The following is a 26,909-nucleotide window of genomic DNA, read 5'->3' on the forward strand; positions in this document are numbered from 1 at the left end:
GCCCTGCCTCTTATACTTCCTGTCCCCCCTCAACTTTGGGCATGAGGGCTGGGCCTGGCCTGCCTTCGCCCACCTGGGCGCAGAGAATGGTCCCTCCCCCTCTGGCTCAGTGGGAGGCCACTCCGCCAGACTACATGTGTAAATACGTACTTTTGAGAATCAGACAAATGCTTTGCATGTTCACCTCTCCCTGAGTTGCCTTAAAAAGCCTGGTTGAGCTCTTCCTGTTTTCATGTAGCCTCTCTGGCCTACTGCATAAGGATGCTTTGAGCCACTAAAAGAGTCACATCCGCACAGTGCAATTTCAGTATTTTGGCCTCAGTTTGTTTTCTCACTGGGGATCCAAGGAAAATAGTCAAGTTTTATTGCCCCTTTGCCTATTGAGGAAATAGCATGTACAGTAGTTCAGAATTTAAAAGAAATCTCGTTATTTCCCCCGTTTTGTGTTTTGGGGTTTTTAATTCTGTGTTAAATAGACTTAATCAGAAGGAAAAGAGGTGGTAAAGGGAGGCTGTTCTGCAGATTAGCAACATTGTTGATAATTGTGGAGCAGTTAGGCAAAAAAAATAAAAAATAACCATCACAAAAGTCCATTTTCATTGAATATATTGTCTTCTGGAAAGGAGAGACTTTTTCCAGAAGCAAATCTGACAAGGAGGAGGGGGGAGCAGGGAGAGAGCGTTAAACTGCTGACTGAGGGGAAAGTATTTATTTTAAAAGAGAATTCTTCTGTGGTTTGGAAGATGCAGGATTTGAGCTTTTGCATTTTTCTTTGAAATCTTAATTGGATAATTACCAAACCAAACCCGCTCCTGCGTTCCAGCATTTCAAGTGAGGATCAGGTCACAGAATGACAGTGATACATAGAGAGACATCAGTTAAGTAAAGGATATTATTCCCTGACTTGGTTCTTGAAACTCTGGAGATGCAATAGGAGTTTAGAATTTGGAGCCAGGAACTAATGGGTTCCAATTCTAGGTTTGCCACAGATTCAATTTGTGGATCTATAAATATGAAGGCGGGTTACCCACCTTGCAGGCATGAGAGAAATTGTTTAAATAGTACATGGCACTTTAGACACAAGGCTCTGGCCCCAAAGAGCTTATAGTGAAGACAAAGGAATGGATGCAGCTTAAGAAGAACATGAGTCAACAGCTGTGTCAGGCATACATCTTGTTAATACTAAGAGATTATTCTTCAGATTGAAAAGGGTAGTTTGTTGTCCTGGGAATTAAATTAACATTATTTGGCAAAGCATGTGTGCAGGGTAGACGGTGAGCAGTAAATTTTTGTTCTGGAGGCATTGGGAAAGGTGCCATGTTGCTTAGCACCCTGGAGGAGAGAGGCTGTTCCAGGTGCAAGGGACAGCATGAAAAAGGCATGGAGCTGAGGGAGGAAGATGAAGGATTTGGGGAGGTAGATGATACTGGGGTTCACAGCCTCTGGTTCAGGCCACAGTCTTGCAGCTGCCCCAGTGCTCCAGGCTCTCTACTACAGGAGACTCTGGTGTGTTAGCCTAGTGCTTGAGCATCTACACTCATTTGTAACCCCAGATTAGGAATTTTTGAACTCTGTGTCCCAAACTCTGTGTCAGGCTCCAGCATCTGCTGCATTATGTGGGCCTCAGTCCAGCCACCCATATCCCAGACTTCCTAGTGCCCTCCCAAAATGTGGCCACTCTAGACCTTTGTTTGTGGTGCAGCGTGGGAAAACTTGACATGCCACAAAACTTGACTGTCCGGATGAAATGGGTAACCTATATAAAAAGAGACGGTTTTCTGCATTCACCCCCCCCTCCCCCCCGTGTTAAAGTTTGACCAACTCAGACTAGTGCTGCTGTATGTAACTTCCCATTTGTACAGAAAAATTTCCTAACAGTCATAAGTTGGGGTCAGTGACACTGCACCCTAAGTAAAGCACATCTCATTCAAAACAATTTTGTTCAGTGTCAAATTACCAATATTGAATCGTTATCAAATATTGCTGTCAACTGACTCAGTAGACAGTAACCAATTATCTAAAAAACCAACAATCTATATCAACTACCAGTGTAGCATCAAGCAGTGCAAACCTAAAAAGCACTGCATATAGCTTGTTATGCCAGGAATGTTTTTGACATCACAACTCCAGTGTGTGGCAATAATAATTCAGGCCAATCCAACAGAACACAAAAGTTAGTAGCTCCTGTCTCTTGCCCAGCAAAACTTACCAGATTGTGGTAACCTGTAATATGAATGGACAGTACAGTGTACTAATAAATTACATAAATTTATATATGAAGGCTTTATGTGGAATTTCACTGTTCCAAATTCCTGTTCTACTCCTGTTATAATGCCTATCCAAGTATTTCAGAACAACTCTAAAATTACATCTTTCAAATAAAGTCCTGGACCTAACATTCCCAGGCCCACAACAGGAGACTAAAAACAATTGGAAAAAGGAAACTGTCCACAGGTTGCGCAAAAGAATGTTCAGACCATTGGACACATGGGGCATGAATGTATGCACAGGTAAAGCAAAATGGGAAAGAAACAGTATTTAGCCCCAAGTCATTTTCAGTTCATACATTATGCTTTTCTGGGATGATGGGTAAACATCCTCCCCATCAAAAGACACAATGCAGGGGAATGTAGTAGAGAGAGAGAGAGGGCCTGGTGCAAGATCTGAGGCCTGAACCAAAGGCTGTGAATGAGAGTCGACCTGGTCTTGGCAAAATAACACACTAGATGTTTACATAAATACATTTCAGAAGGCTAGTACAGATACACCCCAATCCAGTACAAGATAACATGGTTTGACCGAACAATGAATTCAGATGGTTTGTCCAAGATATGAAACAGGAGTGGCGTAACAAACAGATGTCTTGAAATACGTACAGTAGTATGTAAGTTGTTTCCCAGTTTTTCTCAGTCTATAAATGTTGTGGTACCCCGCCTCAATCCTTTTGTGTGGCGTAGGGGACAGCAGAAACTCCTGCTGCTGACTGGGCACTCCTGTGTTTAGTGTACCTGTAACCACGGAGCCAGAGCACTACGACTGTGTCTTGAGGACAATAAAACTGTCCGAGTTAATTTTGCCACCGAACCTTGCAGGTAGTCTCTTTATGCGTAACTTCGAGGTCTGCTGAATTAACATGTGGCACTATCTGCTAATATTGATAACATTGGAGCTCCAAGGACAGAAGCACAGAACAGCATTACTGAGGCAACAACATTCTAGCCATCAACACAACATCTGCTAACTGAAGTTCTACTAACCCTGGGTTTACATTGCAGAGTAGACATGCCCATAGTGATCAAATCTTGATGCACTAGAGCAGGGGGTCTCTGTGTGGCCGCCAGCCTTTGCTGGTGGCCGCTCTGACAAATTTTCCTAAACTACTTACTTAACTTTAGGAAAAACAAATAAATATGCACACATACTTGTCCAAATAATTGTAATTTATTTATGTAGGGTTTTTTGCAGACTCAATAATAAAAATAATGTACAGTTGTATTTTGGTGCCCCTTGCCCCTCTCTGCTCCTTGCTTCTTGACCACTGTGCCCAGCAAGGCCAGCCCTGCTGAAGCCCAGAGCCGGAGCCCCATGGCTGGAGTGAGTGGGCGGGCAGGGGGGCAAAGCTCAGAGCCCACTGCTGGAGCCCCGTAGACGGGAAGTGGGTGCTGAAGCCCGCCCCCAGAAGCCCACAACTGAAGTCAGGGGGCTGAGGGGACTGAAGCCTGCCCCCAGAGTCCTGCAGCTAAGGATGGGGGGGGGGGGGGCAAAGCCCTCTCCTGGAGCCTGGGAGTGCTGCAGTTTTGCCCTCTCCCCCAACTCTGCCCAGGAGGCTCTCGTGGCTGTAGGCAAACCCCCCGATGGCCGCATGCGGCTATAGTGGCCGCATTTGAGAAACGCTGCACCAGAGAGTCTGGGGATTACCACAATTTGGAGATGAAAATCGAAGCACAAGAGACTTGTGGGAGGATCGGGGTGTGGTTTGCTATCTTAACGGTTTATGCTGTTGTCTAGAAATGTAGTTTCCAAATGAATGAAATGACCGTCCAGAACTGTGATGGAATTCCAAGAGGTACAAAGTGTGCTTCTGCTTGTTCTTCTTTAGAATGGATTATCCATGTTTGTCTTTCTGGTAACTTAGTGCCTCAATCATTAAATGCCCAATAGCTTAAGCATCTTGATCAGTAACTTGGATGCCTCACTGATTATTCTCTTAAATGATAATGTGTCCATGTGAATCAACTGATTTTTTTAATACGATTTCCTCCTCCTAGGGTTTGTCTCGGGAGAAGCAAACCAGAATGACTTTTGGGTTATAAATGAGCCCATACTTCAAGAGTGCAGTTTAGGTTAAAAACCTCATGTATGTGTGTTTATGGTCGCCCCTTCACCACTGAAAGAAACCAAATGTGTGCAACCTTGGAAATGATTGTAATTCTTGCTGAGAAAGCACTCTGCAAGGGGAAACTTTAATGATGGCTTCCTGTTTTTGAACTGTAGGCTTAAAAATAGATCATCTAAACATACATCATAGGAACCTTAATTTCTAAATGGATTTTGAACTCCTTTGCAACATGCTGCCTCGTGAGAGCATTTTTCTTTCTTCCTTTTCGAACACTTTCCTTGGTAATTTTTTCCCCTTAGCATTTACCTATGGTTGGAGAGGGGGTGGGAGGGAAATGTTCTGAAGAATCTTTCTTCAAATTATGACCTAAACCAAAGTAATGAGGCTAAAAATGTGGGTGGTAGAACTTGTAATCAGCAAAATTGCACATGTTCAGCGCTGATGAGCACCTGAGTCTTAGCTGAACCATCCAAACCTCTTGGAAAGCTGGGCCCAGAGATGCCATGCCGACTGCCCTTCTTGTGGCCTCTCAGGACTTCAGTTTCTGGTATGGGCCAGAGGCCAGAACTCAATTCAAAGGGGCATAAAAATAGAAGACTAATGGAAGTGGAGGGATAATGTTCACCAGAGGGGGTTTTGGGGACTGGAAACCTTCAATTTTTGTGTTTGGGAGTGGGGGAGTAAGAGTTCCAAGCAAGGGTTATTTTCACTGAATTTTAGGGAGGGAAAGCATGGTGTGTGGCTAAGAGCATAGAAGCGGGGAGTTTTATTCTCAGCTCTGCTGCAGTAACTTGGGCAAGTCAGTTAGGCGTGGTCTACAATACAAATAAACACAGTGATGGTCACTTCATGCTCTAACAAGGCTTCACTTTGCCCGCTTGAAAGGAAGGGAAGAGTTTTATGGCTGGGTTAGGGGAATGTGTTTTGATATTGGAGTCATGTAGGCTAAGCTTATAATATGAGACCTTATTCTATACATGTGGGCCTTGCCTACGCTAAGATTTTCCTCTAAAATTCATGATCACCTCCAAGCTGAGAGGGGTTAGACAATGTGGTGGTTAAAATACTGGGAGCCACTTGAAGCCTTGTCTGTACTAGAGCTCCCATCAGTGTAATTGCCCCTGTGAGGGCAATGGTGGAGCTGTAGCTGTAACCCAGGTAGGCTATAACCATGTTTAAACATGGGTATTTTAGTAGTGTTGTTGGGACTGTTACCCTTCTTCTGCCACCCTTTCCCTACCTGTAAATAATGCCTCTCATGGTGAGACATGGAGATTTAAGGTTTGTAAAGTGCTATGACAGTCTGATGGCAAAGTACCATCATCCCCGGTTTGCATTCCCATGTGGATGGCTAGGTTTGACAGCACTGGAAAGGCTGATGTGCTGTTTGGTCATTGCTGCTTAAAGTAGTCGATCAGCAAATTCCTTTGGATCAGGGAGCTGGAATACCCGCAAGTGCTCGGGTAGAAACACCTCTCATCTGACCATTTCTCCTTGTCTTCTGTAGAAGATAATGGGTAGAACTTCCAAAGAGTCAGACTCTTCTGACCACAAAGAGGAATCAAGGCAGCGGCAGCCAGAATGGAGAGCTAGTTAAATAAAAATATTGCCTCCAGCTACAGCGGGGACTGCTGTTTACATGTAGCGGGAATAAAATAAACAGACATCTTTGTCATAACTCCTTGTTGCAAGAGTGTGGTCTGGTAGCCTCTAGTATAAGGAATGGGGCTTTATGACATGAGAGATACACAAAGTGGAGTTTTGAGGGGCTAGTGGTGATGTCAGCCTCCCTATGATTATAATCTCCAGTAAACACGTGGTTTAGCTCTTTTGCTGCGACTTTTATAGGAGAATGATAGAAAGATACCCTAGGCAATATATTTCTGGGATGATGTTCAGTGGTTCAGGTGCCTGAAGTCACTTGGCCTCCTGCCTTCACCATATATTCCAGGCAAGTTCTGATCACCTAGAAATCATCTGCATCTCCAGTTAATGCTCTGGTCTTCCAAGCTCAAAAATGAGCTAGTTTAACCCACTCATTCTGCAGTATGACCTTTTGAAACTTGTTCTCCCTGTGTAACCAAAACCATTCCACAGACCAGACGCCCATCTAGAGGAAACGTTCTCCATCTCATGATTTGATTCTTGGACTGATTAGCTGCAACTGCAGTAGTGAGTCTGAAGGCAAGTTATTGTCAGGGAAAGTACAGAATACCGACCGTGCTGTTTAGGAATGACCCCTTCGGAGTCACTTAGCAAGCGTTACCATAATAAATTACTAAAGCAGCTTCTCTGGGAGCAGAAGTAGTTTTGCTTCTTGAGGAAATGAAGGTTTTGAGAGTTCAATACATCGGAATCAGAAGGACCCAGGCGAGCAAAGTTGTCTTTAAAGATGCAGTCTCTGACTCCGCAGCCATCAGATGTTCTGCCAACATTATTCTCTTTCCGAGGTATTTCTTTTTCTCAGTAAATATTTTTTTCCTTTACATTTTCCTTACTTCACTCAGCAACAAAATATAATTCAATCACAAAACTAAACAGATGGAGGTGTTTCTATTTGACTCCCTCTCAAAAGAGCATTTGCCTTAAGCTGCTGCAACCCTTTTCCCACTCCTTTCATTTGCCATTTGTGCAATGATCAGGAACTCTGGATTCACTTAGGTTCTTGCCCTCTCTCCTTCACAGAGAGACCCCTACTCATTTTCCCATGTCTAACCCTCCAATGTAATAGCCACCATTTTAACAGGTTAGGTGGACTGAGTGGAACACCCTTAGTATGTCTACACAGCACCTAGACACCCACGGTTGGCCCATGCTAGGACACTCTGACTCATGGGGCTGTTTCACTGTTGTGTAGACTTCTGGGCTTGGGTTGGAGCCTGAGCTCTGGTACTGTCCAACCCCTCAGGGTCCTAGAGCCTGGGCTTCAGCCTGCTCCCAGAAGTCTACACAACAGTGAAACAGCCCCATGAGTCCAAGTCAGCTAGCAGTGGGCCAGCTGTGGGTGTCTAGTTGCTGTGTAGACATACCCTTAGAACCTTGCTATTCTCCCCGTTAGTCATTTACAGGAGTCGCTACTAAACATGCGGCTACCCCCATCCTATCCTGGGTTCAGCATGATGCTTTGGCACCATTTCCTATCCCTGCCAATGCTCAGCAAGAGTCCCCGGCGATAGGAAAAAGGTTAAATTTTTGTAGCTTTGAGACTAACTTACAAAAATGCTGAGTATGAGACTGATGAAAATACTGTGCAGTAAGTGTCCTCAAGGGTGACAGCATGGTGTGGTGGGTAAAGCAAGGGACTGAGAATGAAGTTTTTTTGGTTTCTGTTCTTGGCTCTGCCACTCACTGTGGGACTTTGGGCCACTAAGCTCCAGTCTAGTGTTTCAGTTTTCCCATGTGTAGAATGGGGACAATAATTGGAGATGGGCAGGTGATGCCATGTTCCAATCCTGTGCCAGACTCCCAAAAGTGTGTGGGTGTTTTGGGTCAAGGGTTTGCCTCTGGCCCTTCTCTATTGACGATATGTACCCACTTCTTGTAGGTGTGAGGCTTAACGAACATTTGTGAGGCACTTGGAGGTGCTATGTAATAAAGTACCAAAACTTTTCTCTGTGCTTACACTTGTTAAAAAATACATCCATTTCATGATTATCCCTGTAGAGCCACATGGTTTCCAGAGGTGTGAAGAGAACAGATAGGTCAGTCCCTCTGAGTTGGGGAGGAGTACGGGTTGCTCTCAGGATCTAGCGCTCAAGTTTCTGTAATACCCCTGCTCAATGCATCCATATGCACACTCGGAAGAGCCAACTGGCTCTAGCTCCCTCAGTGATGCTTGGCTGCTTTGGCAGCCAGGCTGATTCCATCAAGTTACTGTGTGCAAACTAAGTCCAGCTTGACATCCTACTCTCACTGTCTTACTCACTTGAGGGAGGACTCTCTGAGACCTCATAGTTACTGGCATGGAAGCGCATTGTGATTGTCAGCAGCCGGGCGGTGTCAATGAGCTAATTATCTGTCATGCCGTAAGCATGCCTAATCAGTGGGCCATTGAGCAGGGCTCCACCTTTGCAATGGTTCCATGTAACTGCTGCACAACCAGTTGAAAAGCAAGCAGAACAGAAAAACAGCTGGACTAATTCTGCCCCTAACTGATGTTTGTCTTTTTTTTTTTTTTTTTCCTCCCTCTACCAGAAGAGAAATATGTCACAATCCAACCGTACACCAGCCAAGGGAAGGATGAGATTGGGTTTGAAAAAGGGGTCACCGTGGAGGTCATCCAAAAGAACCTGGAAGGATGGTGGTACATCAGGTAAAAAGCTTCCTGCAGGCAGATTTATTACAGCATTTATGATCTTCGGGACTTCTGATGATTAGCTTCACATCCGCATCCTGTATTGTTCTCTGTCTAGAGAAGAAAACTGGCATTATTATCCAGAACGCATACTAGGCAGAAATGTAAGGGAAAGTTACAGAAGACCAATAAACAATAGTCAGTGTTGAGTGTAGGAATGGAACGTGGACTGTGAAGTCTGTAGATCTGAAATATTTTGGGAGAAAATTCTTACCTTTTAGATTTCCTTCCTTCAAAATAAAAACCCATATCCCAGTCAGCAAATGGCACTTATCTAATACAAGTGATCATTTTAGTGTACATGCAGCCGATTGAGTCTTTTTTTGTGTGAGTCAGATGTGTCTTTCTGCAAAGTACTAAAACCAGATTCACCAAATAATGCTGGAAGGTTGCTGTTTGTAATCTATCAGGTTGCTTGGGGCAGTTCATTTTTTTTTAGGGGTTTGGGAGATCAGCCCGCTGACTGCAGAATAAATCATCATTGAGACTGATGCAAATAATAACAGTAATAACATACTGGGCCAGATTTTCAGCTATTTGCCTCTCCAAGTTAGTCATTGCATGCAGTTGTAAACTATATGCCACAAACAGATACAGATATCATGCATGCAAATTAGACGTGCCACTCTGAAAATAACAGCAGTTTTTCCTTATGACAGCCAAACTCCCTTGAAAGGAGTATAAGACAACCATATCCTAGGCACAATTTGTATAGAGAGGTGTAATGTATTGGGACCAATACTTGTCAAGAATGGTCTCTTCATATAGGTTTATACAGTAGCTAGTACTGTGGTACCCCAATCATGACCGGAGTCTTTGGGTGCTACTGTAAAGTTTGGGGTGTTCAGATTCTGGGAGTGGTGTTTGGAACCATTTCTATTGATTAAATAGAAAATACAGGTTTCAGAGTAACAGCCGTGTTAGTCTGTATTCGCAAAAAGAAAAGGAGTCCTTGTGGCACCTTAGAGACTAACCAATTTATTTGAGCATGAGCTTTCGTGAGCTACAGCTCACTTCATCAGAAGTAGCTCACGAAAGCTCATGCTCAAATAAATTGGTTAGTCTCTAAGGTGCCACAAGGACTCCTTTTCTTTTTATAGAAAATACAGGTATAAAGGTGGTTAAAGAGAATTCTGTAATTCATGTGCCCTTTAAGATCTCCTTCCTGCTCATCCTTTTGCATCTAGAATAGATTTTTGTTGTTTTGCTTTTCTCGTTGGATTCTGCTTGGTTTATAACTAAGGCAGCAGAGACATGAATCTTGATTGAGAAAGCACAGTCGGAACTTACATTTAGTGCTTCATGCATGATAAACATGTTAGTTTTGTATCTGTCTCTGAATCTTCCTAACAAAGTGGCTAATAACTAAAGTAATGCAGGAGTAAATGGGCTCTAGACATTATGAGCAGGGAATGCCCAGGCTTGGTCATATTACTCCTCCTCCCCTCCCCCCGCCCCCATTTAATCATTCACAGGATTTGAATCCAAAGTTGAAGACTGAGGAACAAAGCATGCAATTTTGTTGGGAACCATGATTATAAAAATCTTTGATTTATGTCAGAACTAGTCTCCTGGATAAATGTTTTCTTATTACTGTTTTAGGCTTCTTTTCATCTTTATAAATAATAATTTTGCAAGCAGCTAGCTGGATCTGTTTTGTGCTTAAATTTTTCTTGTAGTGTTATTTTTGTGTAATGTTAAGTGGGTACACTTAACTCTGACAAAAAGAAGACCCCTTGTTACTCTACTTAAACTTTTACAGCAGAAATGTCTTTAGGCCCAAGCTAACATCTTTCAGTGGGTTTAATTGCACTTTTGGATCAGGGACCCAATCCCGGAAGGTTTTATATGTTCTTGACTCCCATTGAAATCACGAGGATGGAGGATGCTCAGTATGACCCAGTTTTTGTAATCTGTGTCTCCTCGTGATTATGCAGATCCAATTTGGATTCAGAGCATTTCTGAATTTGAAATGATTTGGTGGGTCTTAGTAGCCACATCACAAAATACCACCACAGTTAATGCCAAACTAGTATCTTGTTTGGTATCCTCTATCAAAGGCCAAGGACCGAAGTACCCTCTCCATGAGAAACACTAATTGGAGCCGCATTTCAAAGCTTTCCCTGCCACTACCCCATACCGTACCCATTCTGTGGCTAAAGAGGACTTCATTGTCCAGAACTATTAAATTGAAAGCCTTCCCCAACATTATACATTGATTTTAAAACATTTAAAATGCTTTTAAGAAAACTTGTAGAGCTGCTTTGAACAATGCCTCCCTAGTGTTTAGTAATACCTGAGTCCAAGAGTTTGGCTATTTAAATTGAAACGCTCCTTATTTTGTATTTTGGAGGGGGAAGTCCGTATGAATCTGGTTGCCATTTTATCTGTTCCATTGGATAATATGGGAACAGAATAAGTGTATTAAAGTTTAGCAAGTTGTTGGCGTTTTATTTTTAATCAGGTCTACCTTTAAAGATGTGAACAAGCTCCACCTTAAATATATAATTTCCCAAAATTCCTGGCCATGTGCTGATCCTCATTTCCTGTCTTTCTTTTTTCTCCCTCCCAGTTTGCTTCCCTCTGGAGTAATTCCAGTGCTCTGAAGCTGGAAAGCAGATGTTAAGGGAACCAGTGCTCAGACACACAGAGGCACTTTTGATATATTTTTTTAAACATTCCTATCGCTTGAATCTTTTTTCTTCATGTAATATTAAAGCAAAAAGGGGTTTTTCAGTCTGTGAAGCCAAATCAATGCCCCTAATCCTGTAACCCTACAATTGTATGTTCATCTCTCTTGCATTGGAACACTTGTATTTCTTGACCTCTCTTTGCCCTGTTTCATGTTGTGACTTGAGAGGCCCTTAGACTTGTGTGTGTTGAAGACTCGGAGCTGGAATCTTCATTACTGCTTTATTGCGTTCAGCCGTGGATTGGTGTCAGTTGCCTGCATGATCGTGTTACATGCTTAGTAGCTGAAGTTACAGTCAATTATTTAGATGCTGCTTTATACCAGTTACCCTCTGGAAGGTGTTGGAGTTCTTCTGATGCTGACAGATAAGGGTTGTCACTTGCTTTTGACCTACAGGTTGCTGATCAGGGTTTCTGTTGTTGGCGTGCCCTTGATTTCGTGGACTATTACGAATTTTAGACCCCTTGTGAGAAGAAGGCAGTTTGCTATGCTGTGTAGACTGAAGTGCTATTGGAAGGAAAATAGGATAAGATTTTAAATACCTGGTACAGTTTGCAAATGCAGGTGAAGGCCCAGGGCTGAGGGTATGCCTACAGTTGGGAGGTGCCGTTGCAGCACAGGTAGGCATACCTGAGCTAGCTTGCTAAAAATTGCCGTGAAGCTGTGGCAGCATGAGTGGAATTAGGGGTTAGGCACCCAAGTAAAAGCTGGTCTGGGACCCTTGGTAGGTACTCCAGTGGCTATCCTGTGCTGCCTACCACCCTCCTCCCCCCACCCCAACCCCCCAAGCAATGCTTCCAGGGAGCAAAGCTAGCTTGGGTACATCTGTGGGTGCTGCAGTCACACCTCCTGACTGCATTATAGACATACCGTGAGAGTCAAGTGATCTGGATTTTATTCCTGGATCTTCCTACACGACTTTGGTTATGACGCTTGATCTCCGTTCCTCGGTTTCCCTACCTGTGAAATAGAGAGAACAAGCGTTCCCTAATGCAGTGTAAACGCTTTGAGATCTTCAGATGGAACTACTAAATACTTATTGCTGCTGTTCCAGTGCTGGGTGGGAAATAGATGTACCACTTGGACTAAGTACTTTGGGATTTGTTGCTGTCCTGATAGTAACGGTTACATATTACTTCTAGCTAGGTTGCACTAACTCAACCTAATGAGTAGATCCAATGGGGAGGCAGTACTGCAGCCAGTAGCTAGGTGGTCAGTAGCTTTGTGTGGCTTAACCCGTGACTAGCCATAGATTGAAACAGTTTAAGGTCACATAAAGCTGTCTGGATGGATTGTGTTTTGCAATGCAAAAGTCTAAAATAGATAGAAAAATGAACAACCCAGCATAGAGTCTTTATCCGTTAGTGCTATCGTTCTGATCTGAAAAATGTCAACTCTTGTAGTCCTGTATGGACTAAGATCTATGCAGTGCGTACTCTTATTTGATTTTGTAATGTGAGTTGTACTCCAGGTTATGTTTGAAATCCGATCACATACTGTATAGCTTGACATAATTCCCAAGTAACCACAATACATAGTCAACAAAGAACAGGAACTTCAGATGTTTTGAAATCTTCAAAATACCGGGGGGGAGAGAGTATGATCTCAATAACCCTACCCATGGGCTATCTGTTCAAAACACTTACGGGGAGGAGTAGAGAGGGGCCCAAGTCATGGAATTCCGATCCAAATCCGTACTGTTCAGATTCATTATGAAGACAGGCTTAAGCCAGAAAGTTTGGCTCTAGATATGGATTTTTCCAGTGCCTGTCAGTTTTGGTCTTGGGGTTCCAGTTCAGGGCTATTTCAAACCAGGAGTGTGCTAGAGCAGTGGTTCTCAGCTAGGGCTCTGGGGCCCTGTGCGGGGCCATGAGCAGGTTTCAGGGGGTCTGCCAAGCAGGGTCAGTGTTAAACTCGCTAGGGTCCAGGGCAGAAGGCTGAAGCCCCGGGCCCTGAGCCCCAACACTTGGGGCTGAAGCCAAAACCTGAGTAAAGTAGCTTTGTGGGGGCCCCTGTGGCATGGGGCCCCAGGCAATTGCCAAGCTTGCTACCCCCTAACACTGGCCCCGGCTTTTATATGCAGAAAACCAATTATTATGGCACAAATGGGCTGTGGAGTTTTTATAGCATGTTGGGGCGGGGGGGAGGTTGAGAATCCCTGCGCTAGAGAGCAGGGGGAGAGGGTTGTTCATAACCACATCTTGCTGTTTACAAGAGACCTTAGCCGGTGCCTGGACAGTATTTGTAAGACCCTCCTTTCATGCTGAGACCAGTTGAGACATGCTCCAGAAAGAATTGCCTCTAGCCCTCCTTGGCATGAAGTGGGATTACTCTTATTCAGGGCCTATGGATGGTGATGGGAAGAAAGCAGGGAGGGAGAAAACTCACCAAAATTTGGCACATGGCAAATCTTGAATTCCTGCCCTCTTTGAGAGTGCTGCTACAGTGCCTGGTGCATTCAAACCCCTGCTGTATTCAGTTCACATATAAAAAGATTTCCATTACCTCTGGGTTGAGTCTGCAGACTTCTAAGAATCCCTGGTATGGTTTTCTAATACTGGTTGCTTCAGGGAACACAGTGTGCCAAAAATCAATGATAGTTTCCAAATTTGTGTGCTGTAGTTGACTGTGGCCCGAGTGAAGGACCATAATTGCTGCATGCTGAAATGTTAGAAAGGGGGGACTCGCTTGCATAGCCCTAGATATTTACTTCTGTATAGAGACGATACAGAAGCAGGATTGTGTATCCATCACAAGGTGGATGTAATCATTGCCACTCTGTCTAGAAATACTGCAGTGAATAGCAGTAATTGAGTCACTTGCAAAGCCTCAGGGCCACAGGTATGGAGACCAGTCCTTTGTTTTCCTTTGCTCTTTTGAGGGTGCAATCCCTTGCAAAACCAGGTCTTTTGAACCCCTACATTAAACTGGCTGGTGGATTTAAACATGGGAGATTCCTCCTCCTTTTCTTCCTCTACAGCAGTTAGGGATAGGCTGCTAAGACTTGGGTTAAACCTTATAAATACTGGCTTTTGTAATAGGTGTTCCAAGTAAAGAGTTTTAGATACCATCCTTATTTAAAGACATATTCTCCACTTGATCCCTGCTCAGGACTCCTAATGACATCAATCAGTATTTTGACTCAGTGAATCAGAACAGAATAAGTCCAATAGCCTAAAAGAAACCTCACCGCTAATCTGACTCTTCCTGTCAAAGCTCACTCATGTGAAGGAGAATTACTTGACTATCCTTGTATTTTACCAATCGCTTCTTTTTGCTTTCTAGTGAGTCTCAGTTTTTGTTATAGAAGTCTCAGAGCCCTGCCATTTTAACCTTTTGTTTCCTGAGCACCAGGAATTTAATGGTGCCCGCATCCCCACTTTCAGTTCAAGCATCTGCTCCAGGTACCTTGGGAGATTAAAGAGAGAGGGGTTTCACTGAGTTACTCTGGAGCAAGCTGGGGTTTCATTAGGGAAATCAAAGTTATCCACGTATTCCTCCCTGGAGCCTGATTGTAATCTGAAATCGCTGATGAAGTGTCAGTAATAACAGGAGTTAGAAAAAACACTTTCCCAAAAAGCCAGCTGTGGAAGAATGACAAACTTCAGCCTGGAAAGGTGTGAGCATATTTTGTATTTGGTCGACATTCAATTTTTTTTTTCCAAATCATCCTTCAAATAGTCTCAGACTTATTATTTTAAAAAAAAATTTTACTCCAGTTTTGAGCCTGAATTTTTTTCTAATCAAGTAGTTGCTCCATCTTTACAATGGCATGAAGGCGGGCACAGTTCACACCTACTGGAGATAGGAGGCATTCTGTAAAATGCTTCACAGAGGATCAGGGGTATAAAGAAAATGGGAGTGAAACATACCCCAATACAGAGGGAATGCACAAGGTTGATGAAGGGCCTCTGCTTTGGGGTGAATGTCACCTTTAATTGTGATAACTTGTCCTTTGCATTATGGGCACGAGAGATGCAATTTGGAAGAAAAGAGAATTCTGTGTATACAATCTGTTCATTAACGTGGTGGCTATTCAGCACTTCCATGCTCAAAACAGTCTCTTTTTATCCCATTCCGTGTAAAAGCTGCCTGCAGCCAACCTACTACTGAATTTTCCCTTATGCCTCGGGAGTAAGCGTCTCTCTGATCTGGAGAGACCACTTCTCCTTGAAGCAACAGGTAACTCTTCTGTTAAAATAGTTCACTGTTCCTTGCTAGCTGAGTAGACTGTGAGATGACTAATTATAGAAAGTGGATGAGCTGAGACACCAAAAGCATAACACAAAATCCAACATCTGGTTCTAAGATATCGTCTAAGTCATTTTTTGTCTTAGTCGTTGTATCTGGAAGGACTACAAAGGCTGGTCTGTGTGGTAACAATATTTTCTTTTAATATATGCAGGCATCTAGGTAAAGAAGGCTGGGCCCCAGCATCATACCTGAAGAAGGCTAAAGATGATCTTCCGTCTAGGAAAAAGAACTTAACTGGGCCAGTGGAAATTATAGGCAACATCATGGAGATCAGTAACCTGCTGAACAAGAAACCATCCAGCGACAAGGAAACCCAAGCAGAAAACGAAATGGTGGAATCCCACATAACAAAGAAAGAAATTAGCTTGCCGATCCTATGCAATGACTCTAATGGCAATGCCATGATGACCTCAGACAAGCAGGCTTCGAAACTGGCTCAGGGATCCCCTGCTGTAGCGAGGATCGCACCACAAAGAGCTCAAATAAGTAAGACCAGAATGTATAGCTGGACTGCCATCATTTTCATAAGAATTCCTGATTTATCTTTGTGTGGGGGCCTATGGCGTGTTACTTGCTGAAGGGGCCACACTGGAGTAGCCTTGCCCTGAGTCTGTAGAGAATAAGTTCAGTATAGAGCATGTTCCCTGAAGCAAGGGCTGCCCTCTTTACTGCACTGTGTCTACAAGCATCTGTTACTTTGTCAGCCAGGAAGCTCGCTCATGTTGGTCCTATAAGGGAATAATTTATTTGCCTTCCTAGTGATAGAAGGAGATAAAAGAGCATAAGATAATGCATGGTCCACAGAACGCACAAGTATCACTGGGCTAGTGACAAAGCTGCAAGTACAGAACGGTACAAGGATTAATGTGCAGTGTGAGGAGTACGTCAGCAAGGTTGTGTGCGAGCGAAAGGAATCCGCTCACAGGGATTCCGTTGTAGGATCAGGACTCGTGTTTGTAGTTTTGTGGTGGTTCCAAGAAGTGTTCATTCTCCAGCGTCAGTACAGTTTCATCTCCCCGACCTCTGGACTATGCTTGGTACAGTAACTTGTGTGAACTTCAAAATTGTTTTCTAGGACAAGTCCACTGGTTTCCTCAGAGTAGGTTCTAAAGTGAGACCCCAAATAATAACTATTAAAACAGCACTCTGGTGACCAGAGCAGATGACTAGAAGTTGGGACACCTGGCTTCTGTTCCCCACTCCTTCATTTGCTTACTGTTCTCTTGGGGCAGGTCACCGTAACAGTTGTGCCTTGGCTGCTGCTTCTGTGAGATGGGGCTAATGATACTGCCCAACCGTTGCAAAGAGCTTTGATACGTTGTGACTAAAACTGCAGTGTTAATGTTACTGTTCTAACGGATTCTTTTTACTATGGAAAAGCTAGATACAAGGACAATTTCTCTGCTGGCCCAAGTCCAGTGAAGTCCATGGAGTTATTTCAGCAGAGAATACAGCCCAGTGTTATTTAAAGATTGTACAGTGGTGGCCTTTGAAAACTTGCTAAGGTTACCTCAGTAATCTCCAGTGGTCCCTTATACTTTTCTATACTCACTCTTAGAAATACTTTGATCACTGCAAATAATGGAACGTTCTAACAGCAATTACTAATTTAGCTATCTAGGACAGTTGGCAGCTTCAGAAAGCTTTTGCTTAGCACAACTTACACAGCTAAATAAAATTAACTTTTTAAACTTTTTTTCCCCCATAGGCTCTCCAAATCTAAGAACTAGGCCTCCACCTCGGAGAGAATCCAGTCTGGTTTGTGTTTTTTTTTTTTTTATTCTTAAATATTGCGACGGTCATCTAGACACACAGCTTTAGAGGAACCCCCTCTCCCTACACACAGGGCTTCTGAAGAGATTGGGTTTTTTTTAAACACACGGCATATAATAGAGAATAAAATACACATTCTGGAATTTGCTCAACATTCATTGAGGACATTTTTCTGAGTCAGTGCATGTTTTGAAAAAATCTTGCTTCACATATAAGCGCTATTCTTGGTTGTGTGATTTTTTTTCTGTCTTTATTTTTAAATATTAAAGAGCAGCTATCACTTAAAATAACTCCAATTAGGGAGGTGTGAAACTGGATGGGGTGGGAGAAGCCTTGTTTATGAAAAATGTCATGATCTCTGTTTTTGTTTTGGGGCAATTTTGCACCCAGGAACAACTTTTTAATATAAATTCAGTCATATTGGGCTTTGTATGGGAACATTTTTCCATGGGAAAAGTTACCATGGAAAAATGTTCTTCATTTGGAATAAAACTGCCCTTTTAGTGTTTTATATACAAAGTTGAACGCCCAACTTTGTGTGGTGCTTTGTTCCCATAACTCCTACTGGGACCAATTGGACCATTAATTATTAAACATTAATAAGTATAATAGGATCAACCTTTGAAGGGATGATACTCAAGCTATAGAATGGTAATTGTAACTGTGCTCACATACTACAGTGGTGGGGCCATGTAGTTCAATTGGGAACAAAGTTTTTAAGTAACAGCCATCACATTTTCACTAGCCAACTACATCTTCCTGGGATTGTGGCATATTTCAGAACCATGCACAGAATATTGAGTGCATTGTGTAAACTTGCCCTGTTTGAATCCTTCCTTTTAAAAAAGGGCATAAGTACCAACACTGAATGGCTCCAAATACAAGAGCATAAATAGTATTTATAGATTTTATTTATTTTTCCCCAATGGCTGTGATTTAGATAGGTACCTTACTAGAGAATGGCTTGTCCTCTTACACCAGTGAAGTGGGCTTTTAGCAAGCTACCAGGACTGGCATTTCTCAATGGAACAAAAGAACTGAATTGTTATGTTCCTCTTTTTTTGTTCATCTTTACGCCGAGATGAGCTTGCATGAAGGACCCTGTGTTCAGACCCTAATAAGAGCACCCAGCTAGGGTTCAAAGCACCCGAGTCTCAAGAACTGTTCTTCTGAAAAATGTGCAAATTTGAGAGCTGTTCTTATGAGATTTCTACCAACTCAGAATGAAATCTCATGAGATTTTGGACACACCAAAACTAGAATATAGGCCCCTTTTTGTTTTTCATCCTATCATGAACAAAAAATTGTAGAAAGCAATCTCAGATTGGAACATTTTGAATCTAATTGGCCTAAATGTAAAAGGGGTTTGGATGCAAAGTTTTGGACAATCTTTAGTTGCTATGTCATATCAGTGTAACGTCCCTCATGACGACGAGGACCGATAATAAACCCTTGATTCTCTGAGCTTTTCCCCGCCACAGAGGGGCTGGTGGCCTGAGCGTTACTGAAACGCTTAGTCTTCCCGCAACCCCTAGTCTTGACTCTGCCCTTTTATAATTCCAAAGTAGATAAATTGAGTTCTGGGGAGGAGTAAAACCTTAATGTCCTGTCTTCTGAACCTGGACGCTAAAGCGCCCACAGCTCTTTCAAAAGAGTAAAGACTTTCCCAATTACATTTTAGCCAAAATTGTCCCTTCCACCTTTCCTGCAGTGGTGCGCAGCATGCCTATAGCAGCTAGAAACTGCTGCCCACTCCAAGGTGGCTACATTTTAATGCTGCGGCATCTGTTTAATCTTTAAGTCTGTTTGGTATCTTTTGGGAGGACAGGTGCTAGGGAAATGGGAATTATTAAAATTAGTTGTCCTGCTGTCTGGACTTGCAGAACTCAGGGCAGACGTATGAAAAGCAGAACTGTCTCCTAAATATGAGGAAGACCTAGTAACCCCATTAGACAGAAGTTACATCAATCAAATACTTTTGTTTGTAGCGGAGTCTCTCCTGCTCGGAGCAGGAGCAGTGTGAATTTGGATTCACTCTGTAATGTGCAGCATTCAGCTCTTCCAATTCTTTTATCCTGTGTGTTGATCTCAAACTTCTCTTCTGAACATTTTATTAACTGAGAGCTCAGTATGGTTAATATTTACGCTGTTTTCCTCCTGACTTTTGTTTCCTTTGCACTAATTATTTCAATTAGTTTTTATTTTGGCAGGAATGCTGTAATTAACTCCATGTTAACAAAACACATGTGAAGCATCAAGTATGTTTGCTGTTTCCAATTAGCTCAGTTTAAATTCAAACCATTCTAAAATCTGAAGGCATGTTGTTATACTGCATCCTATGCTATATTTTAACGTGTACAGTGCTGAAATGCAGAACTGAAACATTGCTAGGCAAGGTTAATACGTCGGCCAAAATGCCTCCGGCAGTTATGTTAAAATGATGCATGTTTCTTACTATGAGGGTGGTTTAGAAATCAATGGAGTAGTACGTTAAGGTACAGTATTTTGCTTCCTTTCTTCAGTTTCCTGGCTCAGAATCTTGCTGCAACTATCTCAGTTGTCATCTTAACTATCTGTCACAATTCAGACCTGTGTGTGTAAGTCACATTTTTAATGCAAGGAGCAGATTTTGTCCTTAAAGAACCAAGGATCCCTTCTGGTTTTTTCCATCAGGACTCTTTTTTGCTTATTTAATAATGAGTCATGTCATTCAATAGAGTGTTACGCTAATCATGGACGGTGCAGATATATAGATGCTTAGAGGAACGGAATCTTTCCTAGTTTCTCTTTTTAAATCTAAAATATGAGAGGAACCTAGTAAGATTGTCTATGGTTTTAGGGTTGGTTAATGATGACATCGGGGTTTGAACAAAATTGCTTGTTCTCCATTACATAAAGAAATAGGGAGCTAGGGCCCCCGTCCTGACATCCATCCAACTGCCATTGGCATTTTAGCTGAGTAAATCCATAAATTGTGATCCGGTTCAGTCAAGGGATACTTGTGGGAGGTGCTCAGGTTTTATGGTGAAAGACACAGATATGTATGTTTGTTTTTTCCTTTTTAATTCCAATTAATAAATAGCAATTATCAGCTTTTAGATTTTTACGTGCAGCTCTAGTTAATCTGGATCACTTAATTCTTGATATCTGGGAAACAGGTTCCATCTTGGGCCTGTTGTTGCACAAAATTTTCCATATGTATGTCCTCTGAAGCCATAGGTGGGTGAGGTGATATTTCTTATTGGACCAACTTCTGTTGGTGAGAAAGAAGCTTCTGAGCTTACAGAGAGCTCTTCTTCGGAAGAAAGAGCTCAAGAAAAGCTCTGTGTGTAAGGTCGGAAGCTTGTCTCTCTCTCTCAAACAGAAGTCAGTCCAATAAGAGATTATCTCACCCGCCTTGTCACTTTAATATCCTGGGACCAACACGGCTACAACAACACTGCAAACCTTTTGTTATAGAAAGCCTGGTGCTTATCGCTAGGAGGTAAATTAGGAGTAAGGAATGCCACTTGTTCAGCCGCACTGAAAAATGGCAAATCACTGTCCATGCTGACACATCCAGCCTCTTCTTGCTAGCTGCTCTCTAAACAAGACTTTCCTTTGTTGCCACAGGGCTTCCAGTTGCCTAAACCACCTGAGCCTCCATCAGTGGAAGTGGAATATTACACTATTGCAGAATTCCAGTCTTGTATTTCTGACGGAATAAGCTTTCGTGGAGGACAAAAGGCAGAGGTGAGAGCCTAAACAGTGCAACCGTACAAAATAATAATGCTTTGCAATGGTAGAGCATTGTACAAAGTTAGATGATGGCTTGAAAGAAAAAAAAAATCCTAACCCGTTAACTCTCCAAACTAATGGCAGTGTTCATCATCATCGTCTTCTAGGTTATTGATAAGAACTCTGGTGGCTGGTGGTATGTACAGATTGGAGAGAAAGAAGGGTGGGCTCCAGCATCTTACATTGATAAAAGGAAGAAGCCCAATTTAAACAGAAGAACCAGTACTCTAACCCGACCCAAGGTCCCTCCCCCAGCACCTCCCAGTAAACCAAAAGACGTGGAAGAAGGAACCGCTCCTGGGACTGTTTCATCAGGAGAAGTCCAGGACTCCCCACAAAAGCTCAGATATGAAGAACCAGAGTATGATGTGCCTGCCTTTGGCTTTGATGCAGAGTCTGAGGTGAATGAGAGCCATGGAGATGATAGTTCCTTGGAAAAACGTCTGTTTCAGCCACTCAAGCCGTCCCCTGTCTCATCCCTGCAGAGGGCAAAGTTCAGAGTTGGCGAGTCTTCAGAGGATGTTGCTCGTGAAGAAGAGATCATCTATGAAAATGAGGCATTCAGACCTTATGTGGATGACGTTTCGTCATGTAAAGAATCTAGCGGAGATTCGGATTCCCAAAAAAGCTCCTCTCTCTCTCTAATCCGAAGAAACTCTCCATGCTCCAGTTCTCCCAAATCATCGCTCCTGAAGCTCAAATCTGACAAAAGCATTCAGCCTGATCTTGGAAAATGTCACTATTCCAGGAGTGACGAGGTAAAACCCAGATCAGCCTCAGACGTTGGCTTACGTAGCATGCCAAGAACAAGTGCGAAGAAGGAGCCTGGACAGAGCCCCTCAACCAAAGCAAAGCCAATGGTTAGACCTAAACCCTTCCTCAATAAGGCAGATTCTCAGAGCCAAGAAAAAATGGATATCAGCACTTTAAGGCGTCAGCTGAGGCCAACTGGGCAGCTCAGGGGTGGACTTCAAGGTTCGAGAAGTGAAGAGTCTGAAAGCCCTCCACAAATAGCTCCTGAGATCCAAGATGACTCCCTTAGAAGAAGCTCCACAGATCTCATTACATCTCCTTCCCATGCCATTTTCTGCTCTAACCATTCAGCCAAGACAGAGCAAGAGAATGAGACAAAATGTTTGTATGTAACCACTGACTCTTACCAAAAGGTTCAGGATTCTGAACTCTGCTTCCCAGCAGGAGTGGAAGTGGAAGTGTTGGAAAAGCAAGCCAGCGGATGGTGGTACATGAAGTATGGAGATATGGAAGGGTGGGCTCCTTCCCACTACCTGGTACTTGCCGATAACCAACAACGAGAAGCCTCAGAGACCGACATCTCGCTGGCCAGGAACAGAAGAAATGAAAGCAAGTCAAATAGTTTGGAGAAAATAGAGAAAAGAGTTCAGGCTTTGAACACCATCAACCAGAGCAAAAGAGCAATGCCCCCCATTCCAAGCAAACCCCCTGGTGGCTTTTCCAAAACTTCAGGGGCTGTGAAAATGAGGAATGGAGTGAGACAGTTAGCAGTGAGGCCACAGTCTGTATTCGTTTCCCCGCCCCCAAAGGATAATAACCTATCATGCTCCCTGCGCAGGAACGAATCCTTAACTACTACAGACCACCTAAGGGCTGTCCGCCGGAATTCCTCTTTCAGCAGTGCGCGATCACAGCCCGGTGACTCGAAGGCAAAGCAGGCTGATCAATCAGGCATAGAGGGATTGGAGACAACCTGCAATCTATCCACTCAGCGCAATGGAATCCCAGTGTCCACCGTCCGGCCAAAGCCCCTTGAAAAATCCCAGTTCATCCACAACAACCTCAAAGATATCTATGTTTCCATTGCAGACTATGAGGGGGATGAGGAGACGGCAGGGTTTCAGGAAGGTGTCTGCATGGAGGTCCTGGAAAGAAACCCAAATGGTTGGTGGTACTGTCAGATCATGGATGGTGGGAAACCATTTAAAGGCTGGGTGCCCTCAAATTATTTGGAGAAAAAAAATTAATGTTGCAATATCTTTAAATTCCCTAATTTATACTGTTCCTGCTGTGTACATCTGAAAAAAAATGCTACACCCACAAAATTTTTTTCCCGTGCTCTAGTTTGTGCAAAGGGACTGACTGATTAAGCTATGCTGTGTTTGCAGAGCTTTATGGGATTAACATGGCCTGAAGGAATTTAAGCAAAGAAAAAGAAGATACAGCTTAGTCAAATGCCCCTTTTTGGGAAGCTGTTGTTAATCTGTGTGTAACAGGGTATGATATCTCATCTTTCCTGTTGCTAATGGTAGGAAACCAAATGTGTGCCTTTGCGAGAGATACAAACTGATGCATCCACTTGAGGAAATCGTTGGGGGGAGTTTAGTGCCAAACTTAAACATTTTAGAATCTCTGCTTCCTCTCATCTCCACATGGAATATCCAGAAGTTTTGAATGTGTTTTCACAACTTTTAAGTGTGCAAAGTGAGTTGGAATTTGATTCTAAAATACAGAGGAGAACCCCAGCCCTTTCTAGAAGCTCAGATTTTTCACTCTTCTCAACAGTCAGTTTCAGCGTTGGAGCCTTTTCATCGTGGAGAGATTTGGTCTCTGACTTCAACCGCGGTTTGTCATTATTACTAAACCTCAGAAATTACATTCAGGAGGCATTGGGGTTTTTTTGTGTTTGTTTTTGGGTTTTTTTTGCTGCCTTTTGTTCTCTCTCTGGGCTCTTGAGCTGAGACTCCAGGTGTTCTTATGGCCTGTAGGGCTACCAGGTGCTTGCAAATACGCCACAAAAACAAACCTATGGACACAATTTTGTGAACAATGATTACTTTAAATACTCCTTGTTTAGTTCAGTGTGGCGACTCCTGTCAGGAGATCCAGGTTGATTCTCTTTCCTGAGCTGGGTTTTTCCAAATTGTCACAATTTTTAAATATTCAAAATACCCCTGCGGCCTCAAAGAAGAAAAGCAATCAAATGTGTTACTCCTGTTTTCACTGTCCGATACAAATTGGGAGCACATTCACAGGACCCACAAAGCTGTAAGTTAGAAACAGCCATAACCTGTTGCAGCATCAGTGTTTACAAAGGGGGCGGTGGAGAAGCCATTGAATTCTGTCTGCACAATTTTAATTTGTATATTTTGGGGGAGTTGTTTTTGTGTCTTTCCTGTGCATTCTGGGTATTTTTTTTTTACCTGTGCATTGGTTTACCAAAAAAGCCTTTTTTTTTTTCCTTTAAGTGAAAACTAAAGTAGGAGTCAATTTTATGATTGGATTCCCACTTGAATCCAAAAAGTACATTTGTACTGCAAAGAACACATGGGATTTTCAAGCTCAGAGAGAGATCTAATAACAAAGCAATTAGGGCTACAATGTGACTAACCAAAAAGCTGCCTCACCCCCTCCTCCCCTCCACTTTTCCTTCATGTTATTTAAAACTGTAATGCTTTAAAACGTGACACATGGGTGGTGGGGCGGGGAATATACAACCATTTGGAAAGGGCATGGATTACAGACATGTTCCTGAGGTAGCCAGCTATTGTACTGTAAGCATCAGCCACTATAAATCCATATTGTACTTGAGAAAGTCTTGCTTTTAGCAGTTTAATGGGCTCGTTAAGCATTTAAGTGACGATCAATATCCAGTTTCTTTAAATAAGAGGCAGCATTTTTGTGTCCTGTTTTAAAGGGGAAAAGTCAATTATTTCACTGCTGGTGTATTACACATATTGATAAAAGCCCTTTTATTTTCCAGCCAAACTTCATGCCAATTATCATTTGGCATTGGGAAGATAAAGGGTCTGATGATTTAGTTAGCTGGAACCCAACCCGATGTGAGGCCTAAAATAGCACAGTATTGAGTGTGTTATAGGGAGTGTTTTCTCTGCCAAAAAAAAAAAAAAAATACACAATTTAAAAGTTGTTCTTGTCTTTATTTTTTTGTGATTTGGGGTTTTTTAACTAATCACCACGAAAACTTCGAGGGAAAGAGGCCTACAGTTGACATGACTGACGCCCATTTGCTAGCTGAAAAACCATTACGTTGCAATCAAAGTCTGTGAATGGAGTTCTGTTGAAACAGTTATGTCCACGAGTAATGGTGGGGGCGGATGTTCTCAGATCCAACGTAAGTTGTGACGGGGAGGTGTATCTACACTACAGCCCAGATCAAAATGTGTAGAGTCCTCTCTCTACCTTACGTTTTACTATATATATGTATATACCCAGTTAACCACATCTTACTGGATGTCTGTCTGAGGCGCTGCAGTCCCATCTCTCATGCTTCTGTCCATTTTTAGTTGTACTAATATGGTAGCAGTCATTAAAGACTGCTGGAGCTGTTGTGAGATTATAATAGAAGTATTCTATTCTTCTGCTGGACAGTATTAAATAGAGCAATACATAGTTATCTGCTAGATTGCAGTACTAACAGTAGTGACTTAGTGACTTGTGTAATGTTATTTTGATTTACTTTAACAATAATGATGCGGAAGTGGTTCATTATTTTGAATTAATGCACTTTAACAATAAAAAATCCAAAATGGAAGTCAACACAGCAAACTAAGTGCATTATTTAAAGGTGCAGTATATAATTGTTCATTTTTTAAAAAAGCATGTATTTATTAAAATTAATTTATAATTATTTAAAAATATGCTAAAATTTTGTTTTGACAGCACTTTCATGCTGTCATCTCCTGAGGAGACAAAAAACACAGCTCCCAATACTTCTGCATTGAGCCACTGAACTCTCAAAATACAGAACAGCATGACTTGAGTTCTTGCCAAGAGAAAGAGAGACACATTTCTGATTAGAGAGCAATTTAGGAATATTCAGATTGTATCCAACAAAGGAAAGGCCACAGATGCAAAGAATCTCTGAGTGGGAGGAGACCTCTGGTGAGGCCATTGGAGCCTGCACTGGGACTGGATTGATTTCATTAACCCTAATTTTCCCCTTTCTGTGTGGGTGGCAGGATAGCTTTGAACATCTCCTCGAGCCTGGGCCCTGAATGAGGTTGTGGAATTACTGAGGTGATCAAACCCCGCTGTGACCTGGTGGTACTTACAGGCTCAGGCCATTGGAATCGGGGCCATTGTTAAACTTTGTAACTAAAGTCCATTGTGTCGCATTCCTCCCTCTCTGCCAGTACACTAAATACTTCCCACTGCACCTTAAACCAGAGTTGCTTGTTCTGTCCTAATTGAGGGACTTGGTTTGGTCTTTTGTCTTTGTGGGTACGTTGTGCCCAGCCAGTTATCAACAGCACAGTGGGCTGTGGTGTAGAATCTTTGACATCAACAAGGTACAAAAAAAATCAGTACCTGCAAATGCTGGTATCTTGCGCAGGTCTTCTCAAGCATCAGTTCTGCTCAGCAACAACTGATGATGATTACTCCTGTGAAGCTTCTTTCAGATTTCATAGGAGAAGGCAGAGCTGAGCAGGTCAGATTCTGTGTAACACAGCCCCCGCCCCATAAAAACTACACACACGTATGCCCAACAGAATGGAAAGTGACAGATGCACTTGAATCTAAATGAGAGTTTGTGGCTCAGAAATGAATCTGAGCCACATAAACGTCAGATCCAGATTACCCGCTATTCAGGAACGACCAGATCTAGGCTTCACTTGAATTCAATGGTTGTGTCATAATTTTCAGGTTAAAAGGATGTTTTACAAAAGCAACGTTAGTCTAAGTACTGTTGTCACCAAACTTCCCTCCCCCACTTTAAGAACACT

The 26,909-nt window shown here is 42.7% G+C and overlaps 1 protein-coding gene across 4 annotated transcripts in view; it reads left to right on the forward strand.

Moving 5' to 3' along the window:
• Positions 1-23,189, forward strand: part of SH3PXD2A (SH3 and PX domains 2A) — a 376,104-nt gene extending 352,915 nt beyond the window's left edge. For all 4 annotated transcript variants that reach the window (XM_077823232.1, XM_077823234.1, XM_077823235.1 and 1 more), the window contains 5 exons: positions 8,534-8,651; positions 15,791-16,125; positions 17,348-17,397; positions 21,025-21,144; positions 21,297-23,189. In XM_077823232.1, the coding sequence (XP_077679358.1) occupies positions 8,534-8,651; positions 15,791-16,125; positions 17,348-17,397; positions 21,025-21,144; positions 21,297-23,189 (2,516 nt within the window). The remainder of the gene's footprint in view (positions 1-8,533; positions 8,652-15,790; positions 16,126-17,347; positions 17,398-21,024; positions 21,145-21,296) is intronic.
• Positions 23,190-26,909: the final 3,720 nt, after the last annotated feature.

This window comes from Eretmochelys imbricata, chromosome 7 (assembly GCF_965152235.1).
Source record: "Eretmochelys imbricata isolate rEreImb1 chromosome 7, rEreImb1.hap1, whole genome shotgun sequence".
Lineage (NCBI taxonomy): Eukaryota > Metazoa > Chordata > Testudines > Cheloniidae > Eretmochelys > Eretmochelys imbricata.